Below are 17,205 nucleotides of genomic sequence, written 5' to 3' on the forward strand. Positions count from 1 at the left end.
GCTCATAACGAACGAGGACAGGGGTCGAGTTCCACAACTGGGACGTGATTCTCTGCAAAGACTTCATTATTTCTGTGTTCTATCTGTGGTTTGTCAGAACCAGTCCTTCTCTATGGAAGAGGGAAGCTACAGTAAACCTTGTTCTGCATTCCTCTCTGGTGAGACGGATCCGTCAGGATTTCATTACGGCATGGAGGACTGTAAACAATGCTCCGCTCAGCTCTCTGCTGCCAATCAAACCTCCCTCTCCAGACTTGGGTTCTCTCTGCTTTTGTTCAGGATTCCTCCATCACTTTCCATTTCTTCACCCACCCATTGCCTCTTCTCTTTCTGACTGTCTCTTTTCTGCTTGTATTTCCCCCTGAGTTCGACTTGCTGGTAGTTTGCGTGAGTGTTGTCGGCCTTGTCCTCGGCTAAGGGGAAATTCCCTGACTCTTTAAGCAGGACCAACTGTGCAACCAGCTGCCTCAGGGTCCGAGCCTGGGAATTACAGCAGGTTATTGCAGACTTTACTCCTTAATCCATAATGCAGGGCCTTTACTGCTGCACAGAGACTATGTACAGTAGAATCTGGAGTCAAACCACATTTCTGACCTGTGCTTTTAACGTATCTGTTATAAAAAATAGAATGATGAACTTTAAAGTCAGATTTCATGTCATACCTGTACAAATCCATTTTATTTATTGTATCTTTATTTTTTAGCATTATCATATTTTATTTCTTGTCTTGCTTTATCTCTATCTAGCTGCTGTAACATGTAAGCTTCTCCAATAAGGGATGACTAAAGTTCTCTTTTCTTATAGTATACTTTATGAAATGCAGTCAAACCTTCTAATCTTTATTTTCTTTCGTGTGCAGGTATCGTTTCGTCTGGAGTTCGAGTTCAGTCGTACCGTCTTCTTAGACCACCTCAGGGTTATCCTTGAAGCCAGCAGGTGTGAACATCAGTTCAAACCCGTATCTGTATTGTAAAATAATTAGATTTTCTTATTTTAAATAACAACCATGGAGCTCGATATAAGGATAAATAATCCAGCCGCCTCACATTCTTTGAATATTTTCGTTCTCTCTGCAGCGATGGTGAGGAAAGGAGCACAGCTGATAATTCCAACGATATCTATTACTCCCTGAAATACGAGGCAGACCTCCTCTTCACAAGGTTTGTCAAGTTCTCTGTTTCCTTTCCAGCAGAGCATGTTGCTGAAACTCTTGAGGCCAGTATTGGAAGCCGTGAACTTGGAAGTGCAATTAACTGGAGTGATTTGAGGTGATTTGATCTCATCTGGAAAATCCTGAGTATCACTGAGGGGAAAATAAGTCGCAGAACTTGTATCTGGATTGAGGACTTTGTCGTCATGTATTAGACTTCATATAATGTGCTAATTGTTTATTTGCTTTGAAAGAGGTTCAAACCCGACTCGGTATGAAATCAAATCAGAGCTGTCGCTGGAGGAGCCCGGCGTCATCGGCCCGCCTTTTAACTTCACGTTCCAGGTATGAAGCCAGCGTTTCATCGCTCAGGAGTTCAGTTTGCTGTACAGGGAACTCTGAAATAATCAAGCTCTACTTGTCTCTCAGATTCAGAACCTCGGATACTTCCCAGTAAAGGATCTGCAGCTGAACATCGAGATCCCAGAAATGACAAAGAATGGGAACCAACTCCTGCAGATATCTGACTTTCACATCGACCAGGTGAGTGTGAAGCCTCAAAGTTGATCTCAGGGGATTAAAATGAGGATCTGTAACATTTGAAAGAACACTTCGTCTTTGTGGGACACATCTGGTCACTCCTGTAAGTATTTTGTGAGTCTGTATTATTTAATACAGTGAAATTCTTCATCCAGATTTGTTGGGAAGTTTGGGTCAGAGCCATGGTAGGGTCAGTAATGCCTTCCTCAGCAGAAGCAGCTATTCAGTGCTGGGGTTTGAATCCCCAACTTTGCCCTGATTTTAGATTTGTATGACCTCTTCTCTACCTTTCTCCACCAAGTAAAAGTTCAGAGCTTCATACTGTTTTTCCTGACTAGTTGAAGACATAACAGAGGAGAAAGATCCACATAGGAAAGGTTTAACTGAGCTAAGAATGGATTCGTTGTTTCTCAGAAATACACCACCTTTTAAAAGTTTGGGGTCACTTAGACATGTCCTTATTTTTAGAAAGAAAAGCAGTTTTATTCCAATGAAGATAACATGAAATGAATGATAAATCCAGTGTAGACATAGTTAATGTGGTAAATGACTATTGTAGCTGGAAACAGCTGGTTTTTAATGGAATATCTCCATAGGGGTACAGAGGAACATTTCCAGCAACCATCACTCCTGTGTTCTAATGCTACATTGTGTTAGCTAATGGTGTTGAAAGGCTCATTGATGATGAAATTAGCTGTTTGACCCCAGACTATTAAACAGTAGTGTAAGTAGAAAATGAAAGATGAGAATCTAATACTACACGTGGCATAAAAAATGATTAACCTGAACACAATCAAACCAAATGAACCTGAGTTGGGTACCAGAAAAGTACCAGCCTACCAGATAGTAAAGGGACATGTTGGGATTAAACCATTTAGATAGACTCTCAGTTAAGAAACTCCAGTACTGAGGTAGGATTAAGACCTGTAGAGGAAGCAGAGAGAAGGCCAAACTACCAACACCATCATGCAGCATTTACTTCTAATCATACTGACAGCAATGCTAGCTCTATACAGGTCGACTCTTTACCTGATGTATTTGACTCCTGCAGTGCAGTTTCTGATTCCCTTAATAATCTCTCAGACAATCTGAATAGTGTCTCTTTTCAAATATTTTACTGTGTTTCTCCTTTTACAACCACAAAACGCCCTCGGGTGAAATCAGCTCTGTGGTTTTCAGACACCCATGCACTCAAACAGACAAAACAAAAGCTCTTGGACATGGGGTCAGGGTTCTTGGAAGTATAACTGTGCGCTCTCAGCTGCTTGGACAGCTCATACGAGTAGCATCAATAAAAATAGTCCATGAAGCTGCTGTTAAAGTGACACAGAGCCTCCCTGCCAGTAGCTCTTCATCCAGTGCTGACGATTATCTGAACTGAATTTCCTAACAAATAATATTGACTCAGTTAGAGATAAAATCACTGTTCCACACTCGTCCCAGAATGATGGCCGTAAACTCTCCAGTACTTGGATCGATGCCGGACTGTGACTCAGAGCAACTGCAGTCTTTCCCAGATTGAAAATAATTTCCCCAGAGCCCTTTTACTGGCCCACTACCTGCTTCCAAGCCTACAACCTGCATATTCAAACTTCTGCTATCTCATCTTTTGAAGGACCTGCTGCCTGTTTTAAAACATGCTATTCTTGGAATTATCAATGAGTCTCTTTCCATGGGCTCTGTTCCCTTAGCTTTTGAATATGCCTTTATTAAACTGCTGCTTATAAAACCTAATATTGATCCACATATTCTGAACAGTCATCGTCTAATCTTCGCTTTATGTTAAAATTACTCTAGAAGTTCTGTCTCTGATCAACCTGCTGCCTACCTGTCAAACAGCAATATTTTTGATAAACTCCACCGCTGTGACAGAGCATTCAGTAATCTACTAAACAGTCTTCATTCTCTTTTAATATCATTGTTGCTACTTCTTGACGTAAGTTCATCTTTTGACACCGCTGACCACAGCAAACTGGTATCTGAGGAACAGTGTATTCATGGTTTCAGTTGTATCTATAAATGTTAACATGCAAGTTATAATAATACAGTCACTGGATTTTGTGGCATAAAGTTCGGAGTACCTCAGGGATTGGTCCTTGGGCCTGAGCTTTTTTCTTTCTGACGATGCACTGTTTCATTCAATTCAATTCAATTCAATTCAATTTTATTTATATAGCGCCAATTACAGTCAAATTGTCTCGAGACGCTTTACAGAACCCATATGCCTGACCCCCAGAGCAAGCCAAAAGGCGACAGTGGCAAGGAAAACACCCTTTTAACAGGGAAAAAAAACCTCGAGCAGAACCCGGCTCTAATGTGGGGGGACCCATCTGCCTGCTGACCGGGCGGGTTGAGAGGGACAGAAGAGGTAGAAAGGTAGAGATAGAGGGGTAGAGATAGAGATAGAGGGATACAGATAGAGGGGTAGAGATAGAGAGGTGGGGGGGTGGGACACAAGGACCATAAAACACAGCCACACATCTGAAGCATCCAGCATTCAGCTCTGGGACCAGGGACACTCGGAGAAAGGACACAGAAAGAAACAGAGTGAATGTAATGCAATAATGATATATATAGTAAATACATAGGTAGTTAGAGAAGGGCTCAGTGCATCAAGAGAGGTTCCCCAGCAGCCTAGGCCTATAGCAGCATAACTAGGGGCAAACTAAAGGGACGTCAAGAGGGGAAGTCAGTTTTGCAAATGAAAACACCAGCTCACCCCGTCAAGGTCACCCAGTCAGCCCTAACTATAAGCTTTGTCGAAAAGGAAGGTTTTAAGCCTGGTCTTAAAAATAGAGAGGGTGTCCGCCTCCCGAACCCAAACTGGGAGCTGGTTCCACAGGAGAGGCGCCTGATAACTGAAGGCTCTGCCTCCCATTCTACTTTTAGAGAGAAGTTACAGGTCACTTCTCCAAGTAAGCCTGCAGTCTGAGAGCGAAGAGTTCTGCTAGGATAATATGGTACTATCAGGTCTTTAAGATATGATGGAGATTGGTTGTTAAGAGCTTTATATGTCAGAAGAAGGATTTTGAATTCTATTCTAGATTTAACAGGAAGCCAATGAAGAGAAACCAATATAGGAGAAATATGATCTCTCTTGCTAACTCCCGTCAGTACTCTGGCTGCAGCGTTTTGGATCAGCTGTAGATATTTCAGAGAGCTATTGGGACAACCTGATAATAAGGAATTACAGTAGTCAAGCCTAGAAGTAACAAATGCATGGACTAGTTTTTCTGCATCACTCTGATACAGGATGTTCCTGATTTTCACAATATTTCTCAGGTGGAAAAAGGAAGTCCTACAGATTTGTTTTATGTGCATGTTAAAGGACATGTCCTGGTCAAAGATAACATCGCGGTTCCTCACAGTAGTACTGGAGGCCAGTGTAATGCCGTCCAGAGTAACTATATGCTTTGAAAGCAATTCTCTAAGATGTTTGGGGCCAAATACAATGACTTCAGTCTTGTCTGAATTTAGTAGTAAGAAATTATAGGTCATCCAGGTCTTTATGTCCTTAAGACAATCTTGCAGTCTAGCTAGCTGATTACTTTCATTTGGCTTCATAGATAAATACAACTGAGTGTCGTCAGCATAACAATGGAAATTAATACAGTGCTTCCTAATAATGTTGCCTAAGGGAAGCATGTATAATGTGAACAGTATTGGTCCTAAGACAGAACCCTGAGGAACTCCATGATTAACCCTAGTATGCTCAGAAGAGTCATTGTTGACATGCACAAACTGGAACCTGTCTGATAAGTAGGATTTAAACCAGTCCAATGCTGTCCCCTTAATGCCAATAGAATGTTCTGGTCGCTGTAATAAAAGTTTGTGGTCGATTGTATCGAATGCTGCACTAAGGTCCAATAAAATAAGTATAGAGACCAGTCCATTATCTGACGCTATGAGAAGGTCATTAGTAACTTTCACCAGAGCTGTTTCTGTGCTATGATGCACTCTGAAGCCTGACTGAAACTCTTCAAACAAGCTATTCCTTTGTAAAGGTTCACATCATTGATTTGCAACTGTTCTTTCCAGAATTTTGGAGAGAAATGGGAGGTTGGACATTGGTCTATAGTTGGCTAAAACATCTGGATCTAGAGTGGGCTTTTTAAGTAAAGGTTTGATTACAGCAACCTTAAAAGCCTGTGGTACATAACCTGTTACTAGAGAGAGATTAATCAGATCTAACATTGAGGAATTAATTAAAGGCAAAGCCTCCTTGAACAGTCTAGTTGGGATAGGATCTAAAAGACATGTTGATGGTTTGGATGTAGAAACTATTGAAATGAGTTCAGAGAGATGTATGGGGGTGAAAAATTCTAAATATCCATCTGGTCTTACAGCCAATTCTAAAGTATCTGTACTCGATGATACATCTGTGACATTTGCAGGAAGGGCCAGATTAATTTTTTCTCTAATCGTAATAATTTTATTTGTAAAGAAGCTCATGAAGTTGTTACTGCTCAAAGCTAAAGGAATACAAGGTTCAACAGAGCTCTGACTCTTTGTCAGCCTGGCTACAGTGCTGAAGAGAAACCTGGGGTTGTTCTTGTTTTCCTCTATTAAAGATGAATAATATGTTGTCCTGGCATTACCAAGAGCTTTTTTATAAATTACTAGACTATTTTTCCAAGCTACATAAACTTCCTCTAAATTAGTGGAGTACCACTTCCTTTCCAGCTTTCGGGACGCCTGCTTTAAAGTCCGCAGCTGGGAATTATACCAACGAGCAGGTCCTCTCTGAGATAGAACTTTCTTTTTTACAGGTGCAACACTATCAAGTGTTGTACGCAGTGAGGCTGCAGCATTATTAACAATATAATCCACTTCTGTGGGGGTAAAATTATAATATTTCCCTTCCATTATATCAGTAAGTGGTGCTGGACTAAATAGAGAGGGTATTATTTCCTTAAATTTAGTCACTGAATTGTCAGACAGACATCTACTGTAATGATGTTTATTCTTAACTCCTATACAATCTATTGTTGTAAATTGAAATGTTATCATAAAATGGTCAGAGAGAAGAGGGTTCCAGGGAAATACTGTTAACTGTTTGATTTCTATGCCATAAGTCAGAACGAGGTCAAGGGTATGATTAAAACTATGAGTTGGTTTATTTACATGTTGAGAAAACCCAATTGAGTCTAATATTGAATTAAAAGCAGTCGTAAGGCTGTCACTGTCCACGTCAACATGAATGTTAAAGTCACCCACAATAATGACTTTATCTGAGCTGAGCACTAAATCAGATAAAAAGTCTGAGAATTAAGATAAAAACTCAGAGTAAGGAGCAGGAGGACGATATACAACAACAAATAACACTGGTTTCTGAGCTTTTAAATCTGGATTAGAGAGACTGAGAGTAAGATTTTCAAATGAACTCTAACTAGGTTTAGGTCTCTGGTTCATTTTTAAGCTAGAGAGGTAAATTGCTGCCACTCCTCCTCCTCGGCCCGTGATTGGAGGAACATGACAGTTAGTATGACTAGTAGGAGTTGATTCATTTAGACTAACATATTCTTCCTGCTGCAACCAGGTCTCAGTCAAACAGAACAAATCAATCTGGTTATCAGTTATCAAATCATTTACTAACAGAGATTTAGACGAGAGAGATCTAATATTTAACAGACCACATTTAATTGTCCTGTTTCTTCGCTCAGTTGAAATAGTGGTATTAATTTTAATTAGATTTTTATGGTTACTATGTCTTTTGTTTATTTTTGATTTGCTTAATTTATTGAATTTTGGTGGTCGGGGGACAGACACAGTCTCACTAAAGCTAACTGAATTCCTGGAGGGTGACAGCTGAGAGGAAACTGCAGAGAGGTGTGGAAGACTACAACTCTGCATCCTGGTCTGAACTCTGGGTTGTCATGCTTTAGGAGTTCTAATAAAATCAGACATATTTCTAGAAATGAGAGCTGCACCAGCCAAAGTGGGATGGATGCCGTCTCTCCTAATCAGACCAGGTTTTCCCCAGAAAGAACTCCAATTGTCTATAAAGCCAACGTCGTTTGCAGTACACCACGTAGACGACCAGCGGCGAAACGATGCCATATGGCTAAACATATCATCGCTTGTCAGATCAGGCAGGGGTCCAGAGAAATCTACGGAGTCCGACATGGTTTTGGCAAAGTTACACACCGATGCCACACTAACTTTGGTGACCTCCGATTGGCGTAACCGGGTGTCATTACCGCCGACATGAATAACAATCTTACTGTATTTACGATTATCTTTAGCCAGCAGTTTCAAATTTGCTTCTATGTCGCCCGCTCTGGCCCCTGGGAGGCATTTTACTATGGTCGCTGGTGTCGCTAGCTTCACGTTTCTGACTATGGAGCTGCCAATGATCACAGTTGGTTTCTCAGCGGGTGTGTCATTGAGTGGGGAAAAACGATTAGAAACGTGAAGCGGTTTGTGGTGTGCCGGGACAGCGGGCTTGAGCTTAGGACTACGTTTCCTACGAACTGTCACCCAGCTACCCTGACTTCCCGGCTGCTCGGGAGCTGCTAGGGGACGGCTAGCAGAAGCTACACTAGCAGAAGCTACACTAGCAGCTATGCTATTGCGGTCCGCACCGGCTAAGGGGGCCTGGCTAACAGCTAGCGGGGTGTTTTCCATGGTGCGGAGCCGCGCTTCCAATTCAGAGAGCCTCGCCTCTAAAGCTACAAACAGACTTTCTTTACTATTTTAGTTGCCAAGTTTTGGTTTTGGAGAGGGTAAAAAAGAGCGATCTTCTTGCCCTTTGCTGCAAACTAACACTGCCTCAAATATGTGGAAACATCTAAAGCCTGACAGGCCTGCAGACCCCAGCTAGCGCTGCTGAGCTGTGATTGGAGAATTGCGGCTGAAAGGAGGTTTTAGTTATTTCTGAGACTCCTCTCATCACTTCTGTTAGTTTCTGTTTTTTATCTACCTGTATGTCAGTTATTGCTCACAGCCACAGTCACATAACTGGACTTGAGTATACTGTCAGTTTTGTGAACTCAGGACTCAGAAAAACGTATTTTTGGAAATACTTTCAGAAATATGCCTATTTGTAAATATTTTAGCTTTACATGTGCTGCTGATGGGCCCTTTTTAAACTCTGCACAGAGTTAGGCTTCCAGACTTTATGCTAAATTAGACAAACTATATCCTGACTTCTGCTACAGAATCTACTGCTTTTTTTTTTTTTTTTTTTTTACAAGTGTTGAATTACAATGATCAATTAAATGATCAATTACAATGATGATAAACCTCAGTCTTTTAGATTATAATGTCACTCTTTTTCTTCAGATTGAAAATTGTAAAATAAAAACAAAAAAACAAGCTTTGGCCAAAGTCCTGCTGCCAGACTTCCTAAACTAGACCATCCATGTCCTGATTTTGGCTAAACTGAGTACTTTAACCCTTGTAATGTCCTCCCGCTTGTCATACAGCTTTTGTCCTCTGGGGTCAGAATAATGCTGCCTGGTTTGACTGGTATTTGAAGCATATCGTATAAATTGTCAATCCTTTATCAAGTCCTTTAGTCTTACTTCAGTCCAAGCCATTACCATAAATTTTTCCCTTCATTTTGGAATTTAGGACCAGATATATCTTGTTTACATAAAAGTATACAATGTAAAGAGAAAAAACTGATTTAATTTGGGGTCAGGACCACACTAGGGTTACGTATAAACTTCAGATTTGCATTGATGTTCTCACATTTCCAGTGTTAAAGTACGACTTTAACTACAGAAAAGTAGAATACAAGAGGAAAATAATTCTGGTTTGTCATTTAACAATAATAAACCTCAGCTGACTAGAATATTATTTCACTTTTTTCTCTGCAGAAACACAATTGTCACACGTTAACATGTGTTTTTCCTCTCAGAGGGATGGAACTCGCTGTTTACCGCCTCAACATGTGGCTCAGAGCAGATCATCACCTGAAGACTTGACACGCTTCTCCCGCCTGGTAAAGCAAAAACCAACAACTTTCATTCCTGAGTTAGAGCTTTATTTTTCCACTTTGTCATGTCTTCTAACTGTTTAGCTGCCGTCTCTTCACACAGAACCGATCCAACACGCTAACGCTGCCGATCCAGTGCACCGTCAATGTGGCTTCCTTCAGGGAAATAGCAGTTGGAATCACAGGAGCGCTGAGGATAGATACCTTACACGCAGTGAGTAGAAAACTGAAAGCACACACGCATTAAACTGAATGCAGTCCCTCCATTCATCATACTGTTGTTCTGCTATGACTTTGTGATGTGTTTGAGAAAACTGGCTGCATGTGTTGCTTTTCTCTCCAGCTGAAGTTTAAAATCCTGGAAGTGGTGACCAGCGCATCAGTGGAGCTGGCCTCCTCCAGCCCCATGTTTTTACATGAAGAGAGGCCTGTCAGACATGTGAGTCAACAACAACCGGTGCCGTAAACTGCCTCTGTCCCGGCTTTGACCTGGCTCAGTTCATAAAAGGCATCTTGCTCTGGTTCTGATCCTCAGCGTGTGCAGTTACAGCAGTCCAGCCTTTAAAACTTATTGAATGGACTGGAAGTAATCTAAAAGTATCACACATGTATTGGTACAGTTCATGTAAAACAAAGCAAGAACATATTTTTCAGAAGTGTCCTCTTTCTGAAAAGTATTAGTAGCTATAACTGTAAAAACACTGTAAAGGTTGGTACTGGATCTGAGTGGTGCTCAGGGACCGAAAGGACCAGCGGCACAACATGTTAAAGTCTGGACTCAAACTCTGATCTTTGCTGCCATCTACTGGCTAAAACAAGCAGTCATAGAGCGTCTCCACTTAACGCTTTCATGAGCAAATATGGTTATGAGAAAAGTCTGTGAACCCTTTGGGATTACTTGGATTTCTGCATAAATGGGTCATAAAACATGTTCGGATCTTCATCTAAGTCACAATGATAAACAAACACAGTCTGCCGAAACTAATACACAAAAATTATTTTTATATATATATATGTGTGTGTGTGTGTGTGTGTGTGTGTGTGTGTGTGTGTGTGTGTGTATACACACACACACACACACATACACACACACACACACACACACACACACACACATATATATATATATATATATATATATATATATATATATATATATATATATATATTTTCATGTTTTTATTGAACACAACATGTAAACATTCACAGTGGAAGGTGGGAAAAGTATGTGAACCTTTGGATTTAATAACTGGTTGACCCTCCTTTGGCAGCAATAACTTCAACCAAACATTTCCTGCAGTTGCAGATCAGACCTGCTCAACAGTGAGGAAGAATTTAGGACCATTCCTCTTCACAAAACTGTTTATGTTCAGCAGTATTCTTGGGCTGTCTGGTGTGAATCGCTCCCTTGGGGTCATGAAACAGCATCTCAGTCGGCTTGAAGTCAGAACTCCAGAAGGCGTGTTTTCTTCTGTTGTTGGTTCACTTTCTGTTGCATCACCCATCCTCTGTTGAGCTTCAGATGGTCTTTAATTTTCCTGAAAAATGTCTTGATAAACTTGGGAATTCATTTTTATGTCCAGGCCCTGAGGCAGCAAAACAGCCCCAAACCATGATTCTCCTCCACCGTGTTTCACAGCTGGGATGAGGTTTTGATATTCTGTGCCTTTATTTTTCTCCAGACAGCGTTGTGTATTCCTTCTAAACAACTCAGTTTTAGTTTCATCTGTCCAGAATATTTTGCTGGTAGTGCTACCTGGATGTGGAACATCCAGGTGCTCTTTTGCAAACTTCAAACGTGCAGTAATGGTTTTTCTGGACAGCAGTGGCTTCCTCCATGCTGTCCTCCCATGAACTCCATTCTTCTTTAATGCTTTACTTCTTGTACATGTTAACATGTGCCAGAGATTTCTGGAAGTCTTGAGCTGAATTTCAGGATTCTTCTTCACCTCAGTGAGCCTTCTGTGCTCTTGCAGTCATCTTTACAGGACGACGTCACCTAAGGAGAGGAGCAACGGGGCTGAACTTTCTCCTTCTGTACATAATCTGTCTTACCGTGGGCACATGAACATCAAAGCTTTTAGAGATTCCTCTCTAACCCTTTCCAGCTTCATGCAAGTCAACAATTCTTGATCGCAGGTCTCCTGAATGCTCTTTTGTGCGAGGCATGGTTCACATGAGGCAATGCTTTTTGTGTTTTTTATTAGGCAGGGCATCTTTAACCGACACCTCCGATCTCATCACACTGATTGGACTCCAGGTTGGCTGATTCCTGGCTCCTATTAGCTCTTGGAGAAGTCACTAGTCGAGGGCTTTGCATCGTTTTCCCACCCTGCACTCTGAATGTTTACATGTTCTGTTCAATAAAAACATGAAAACATATCATTTTTGTGCCATATTAATTTGAGCAGACTGTGTTTGTCTGTTGTTGTGACTTAGATGAAGATCAGAACACATTTTATGACCAATTTATGCAGAAATCCAAGTAATCCCAAAGGGTTCACAGACTTTTTCTTGCAGCTGTACGTCCAGAATTCTTTTAAAGTCTGAATATATTGTCAATAGAGAAACTGCTTCTGTCTGTGCTGCTGAAATTTAGATTTAATTTAAATATGTTTCAATCCTTCTTAAAAACCTCTTAAAACTGAAGGAGAGTCATGCATTTTTCGACATGTGTCACTTAAATATACAAGTTCTAATCTTTGCATATCAAATGTTAGACCTGTGAATGTAGATTTGTATTTGCAGGAGCTGATGCTCTTAAAAACACTCTAATTATCTTCATCTCAGTGTATTATCACTTCCTGTTAGTGTGACAGCTGCATCATCTTTAGTGTTTAAAGCCATGATATACAATCCAATGTACACGATAGCACACTGTTTATATTCAGTACATTAGGTTTCATTTTAGTACAAAATGAACAAAAAACCCTCTGTTGTATCACTGCAGTAGATGGCACTAAATTCAGCCTGTATCTCAAATAGGAATGAAAATCTGTAATTTCATATCATCTCATTTTGTCTGACAGATAATATTGGAGATCAGGAAGGAGGGAGATTACAGAATTCCTACTTGGATTATCGTCGGCAGCACACTGGGAGGACTCTTATTGTTGGCCCTGCTCAGCCTCGCTCTGTGGAAGGTAAATAATCTGTCTCCATTCAGTTGTTTCATCAATAAAATGCCAAAAGCTTTACAAAAATGTAAATAAATGTTTCCCAAAGCTTCAGAAAACATCGTCACACGTCTTATTTCATCCACAACCCAGGGATATTCAGCTTACTGTGATAGAGCAGGAAAGAAAACAGAAAATATTCACATTTAAGATGCTGGAAACAGAGATTGTTTCTTGTTACTTAAAGTTACTTAAACTGACTTTTGTTAATCTGAGTTAGTACTGTGGAGTCTGCATTTTTATTATTTTAAATCTAAGCTGTTAGTTTTAATTTTACATCAGAGGAAAAACCCCACTTATCCACTTAGAAAAAATGTGCATTTTAAAACCACGTCCTCTGTTTCCCCTACAGAAACAATAAAATGTTGTCCAAAACAGGTATATGACTAACAAAAGTTTCACATGTAATTTGGTGCCAGTGTTTGTTCTGCTCAGAGGATGAATTCTCATGACTGTCCACTGACTGCTAACTTTATACTCCCATTAGTTTTAGCTTTTTAGCACTGAATAGCAAACGTTAGCTTGCAGTCAGTCAATCAAAATTTGTTTATAGAGCACTTTACAACACTCAAGGTGACCAAAGTGCTTTCCAGTTAAAATCCATCCATCCATCCATTATCTATACACCGCTTAATCCTCACTAGGGTCATGGGGGGGCTGGAGTCTATCCCAGCTGACTCAGGTGAAGGCAGGGGACACCCTAGACAGGTCGCCAGTCTGTCACAGGGCTACATACAGAGACAAACAATCACTCTCACATTCACACCTACGGGCAATTTAGAATGATCAATTAACCTCAGCATATTTTTGGACTGTGGGAGGAAGCCGGAGTACCCGGAGAAAACCCACGCATGCACAGGGAGAACATGCAAACTCCATGCAGAAAGATCCCGGGAAAGCCGGGACGCGAACCAGGGATGTTCTAGCTGCAAGGCGAAAGTGCTAACCACTACGCCACTGTGCAGCCCCCAGTTAAAATCAAACCGTGAAATTAGAATAAAAGCAAATTAAAAGCAATCTCTACTCAGAGAAGATTTAACTGGTAAAAATACGCATTTAGCATTTAGCTAAATGCGTTGTGTCCCCATGTCGCCTCACAGACCTGCAGACATGACTGTAGACTCTAATTTTGTTAGTTTTAGTTTAATTCTATATGTGAAAATGATCAGGAAGTCATTCCATCTGTGTGAACCATAGTGGGGTCAATCTATAACTGAGGGACTTCTGAAGTCCATGGGATATATCTGCATACATTTTTATTAGTAATAAGTATAAGTAATAAAAACTAATGTTTTTATGTTCATTATGATCATGTCTTTACAAATTCCATAATTATTTATTATAGAAACAATCACTTATTAATAAAAATGACTGGATATCACTAAAATGTCAACTAAATAAGCATCTGAATTTAATACCAACCACCTTCTAATGAGCTAAACAATAATAAAATGAGCTGATTCAGAAATACTGTGGATTGTGTTCTTTTATTAAGTTGAGATAATCATGACAGATATTTCTTTTTTGGCAATATATCAAATTTTATATGGAAATAACAAATTAAATCCCTTTCCACAAAGTTCTCTGTCTCCAGGAAGTGTGTTAATTCCAGATCACATGACCTGTTCCATATGATGTCATTTCCTATCTGTCAGCTGTGATACTAGAAGCCCCACAGTTATATATTGACCAACCCAGTACTAGTCGTATTTACCCCTCGGTGGTGTCTGAAGCTGTAGCATTACTTGTTTTCTAATCTCTATCGATGTTCTTCCTGCCCAGCTCGGCTTCTTCCGGAGGCAGAAGCGGCGAGACGAGGACGAGCAGGAGGCCAACGGTAAAGTGGAGGAGCGGTAACGCAGGCTGAGGGCCCCCAGCAGACGCCTTCTCCACAGGGGACCCGACACTCAGGGACCAACCCAGCTCCCCCTGCGCCCCAAACACCACAGTGGCACCACATAGACGCTCCGCATGACGGCTGAAGCAAGGCTGAATCAGTGCACTGGACCCCCCCCCCCTCAGCATTCCTGCACTGTGACCACATCCGGGCCCCTCCGCCCTCCTACCCCTCTGCCCTTCACAGATCCTGGAGATGCCGCTGTCTTGGCTTCAGGCTGGATCTCTGGTGCTTCCTCTGGCTGTTTGTAGAGAAGAATAGAGTGAGCTTCCATCCCCCTGTTCCAGGAAGTTCAGGCCACTGTTTGCATTTGAGGCAGATGTTCTCCAGTCACTCTTTTGTCTATTCCTGGTGTGTATTTATTTAACTCTTATGGTAAATTTTGTAATACGTGAAGAACCTCAAGGGTGATTTGCACACCCGAAAGCTACCGCAAATGTAGAGTTATTATACTGTATATTGAATTCGATGTTTAAAAGATTTTATTTGCAACACGTTCAGTCGACTTGCATAATAATTTATGAAGAAATGAAAGTGACCTAAAGTCACCAGAGCACACAGAAGATCCTCCATGTCTACCTGTTAGAGACTGCAGAGGAGAATCTTCTGAATATGCATCCACTCCTTTTAATATTTACATCCTGGACAACACAGGGTGGCTTTAATATTTGATGCACTTTTTACTTTGTACAAAATTAACTTGAATTTTGTAAATAGTCAAGTAGCTTTTTTTTTTTATACCATTTCAATATTATAACGGTTTTCACAGTATTTTTCCACATGGTTTGTAACTGAAGCAACAGGTCAGCTTTGTGTTCCTGTCAGAATGAGACGGTACATGCCTTTAACGTGCACGGCATCAGATCTGAGGGTGTGCAGAAAATACTGATGGCAATTTTTCAAGATCTGAGGTAACTTTAAATGGAACTGAAACTAAATGAGAGTGAATGCAGATTGCTCCTGGTGATACTAAGGAATGTCACTTTGTCCTGTTTTGATGATGAAGAGCTGTAATACGCCTACAAATAAAACCATGTACATGTCCATGTGTCACCGTCTTTGCTTTTGTTTGTAGGTCACTTTCAAAGCATCCTTTTCTTTGTGTGTCTTGTGATTTTACTTATTCCCCTTGTGTGTTTTCCCTTTTTTATTTTCTGCTCTACTGTCATTAGCTTCACTGTTGTGTTTTCCCTCCTTTTTTGTGGCTCTTCTGCCCTTCAGTACTTTCACCTGTGTCTAATTAGTCCCCCATGTTTCTCAAATGCGTGTCCTTCGTCCGTCCAGCTTCCTGTGTCTTCGGGACTGAATTTGTAAAATCTTCAGAGGTAAGTTTGTTTGAAGGATCCTTGTTCATGCTACCTGCCTGTCTGCATTCAGATCTTCTTTTCAGACCAACTCTAACACCATGAACATGCTTTTAATGGATATCTGGAATGTTTTCAAAGCAACATGGAAACTGGAAAGAGAGCATTGTTGACCTGATAACTTTCTGAGTAGCCAGCAGCTCTAACTTGCTTTTGTCAAAAGGTAATAAAGTCTGTCTGTTGGCCCTTCAAAGCTCTCTAATTAGGTCAGTATATTTTCATTTGTCTTTCAGTACCCTCCATTGTACAAATGACAAATCTGTTTCAGAGGGGAATCCGTTTATTTCTAGGCTCCTAGCAGTTTCCAATCGTTACTAATTGAACATAACTGGCTGCAATCTTCATATTTATTGTTCTGATCTCTGCCAGAAGGTGAAGCAGACACATATTTCCCTAAATGCTGAACTAGTTTTTAATGTTCTGTCTAGATGAACAGTGCTGAAGTTAGCTTATGATTCAGCAGTTAAGGGAAAAGTTGATGTATGTAATGTAAGTTCCAGCCCTGAGTGACTGATTCCACATTTTTTTAAAGCCATGCTGGATCCTTAATACTGTCTGAAACCCACTTTTGAATTCACGAAACATTCAATGTTTTGGTGAAATGCAAAATGTCTGTGCTTTGTTTAGTATAGACCACATTAGAGCAGGTCCAGATCCAAACCCACACTATATAGACAGGTTAAATCTGTCCTATATCATGCCAGAGAGGAAACAGCTAGCACTGTCAAAATTAACGCGTTAACACAGAATAATCCATCATCAGGATTAATATGATTAAAAATTTAACGCGATTAACGCATCTGCAGCACAGAATGACTCAAAATCCCCGAAACATCTCTGGAAACGTATTTCCTGCAGTTTGTCCAAGTAGACTTACCATCATGCAAATGGACAGTTGATCTGGTAGAGGAGAGACAGCGAGATCCCAAAATGGCTTTTGCCATATGGCCGAGCGGTTTTGCCATATGGCAAAAGCCGTTGCCATATGGCAAAAGCCATTTTGGGATCTCGGCGCTGCTGACAAAAAGAGCAAAAAGTTTTACTGTGCGTCATTCAAAATGTTATTGAAACCATGTAGTTTAGTATGTCGTCCAAAATGTGACAAACGCGGCAAAATTCATGATGATTTTTTTTTT

The 17,205-nt window shown here is 40.7% G+C and overlaps 1 protein-coding gene across 3 annotated transcripts in view; it reads left to right on the forward strand.

Moving 5' to 3' along the window:
• Positions 1 to 15,749, forward strand: part of itga11a (integrin, alpha 11a) — a 101,861-nt gene extending 86,112 nt beyond the window's left edge. For all 3 annotated transcript variants that reach the window (XM_023279279.3, XM_055012004.1, XM_035952392.2), the window contains 9 exons: positions 860 to 936; positions 1,077 to 1,160; positions 1,405 to 1,495; positions 1,580 to 1,693; positions 9,555 to 9,638; positions 9,736 to 9,846; positions 9,976 to 10,071; positions 12,662 to 12,775; positions 14,591 to 15,749. In XM_023279279.3, coding sequence (XP_023135047.1) covers positions 860 to 936; positions 1,077 to 1,160; positions 1,405 to 1,495; positions 1,580 to 1,693; positions 9,555 to 9,638; positions 9,736 to 9,846; positions 9,976 to 10,071; positions 12,662 to 12,775; positions 14,591 to 14,665 — 846 coding nt within the window. In that variant the 3' untranslated portion in view covers positions 14,666 to 15,749. The remainder of the gene's footprint in view (positions 1 to 859; positions 937 to 1,076; positions 1,161 to 1,404; positions 1,496 to 1,579; positions 1,694 to 9,554; positions 9,639 to 9,735; positions 9,847 to 9,975; positions 10,072 to 12,661; positions 12,776 to 14,590) is intronic.
• The last annotated feature ends 1,456 nt before the right edge of the window (positions 15,750 to 17,205 follow it).

The sequence above is a fragment of the Amphiprion ocellaris genome, chromosome 1 (assembly GCF_022539595.1).
Source record: "Amphiprion ocellaris isolate individual 3 ecotype Okinawa chromosome 1, ASM2253959v1, whole genome shotgun sequence".
Classification (NCBI taxonomy): Eukaryota; Metazoa; Chordata; class Actinopteri; family Pomacentridae; genus Amphiprion; species Amphiprion ocellaris.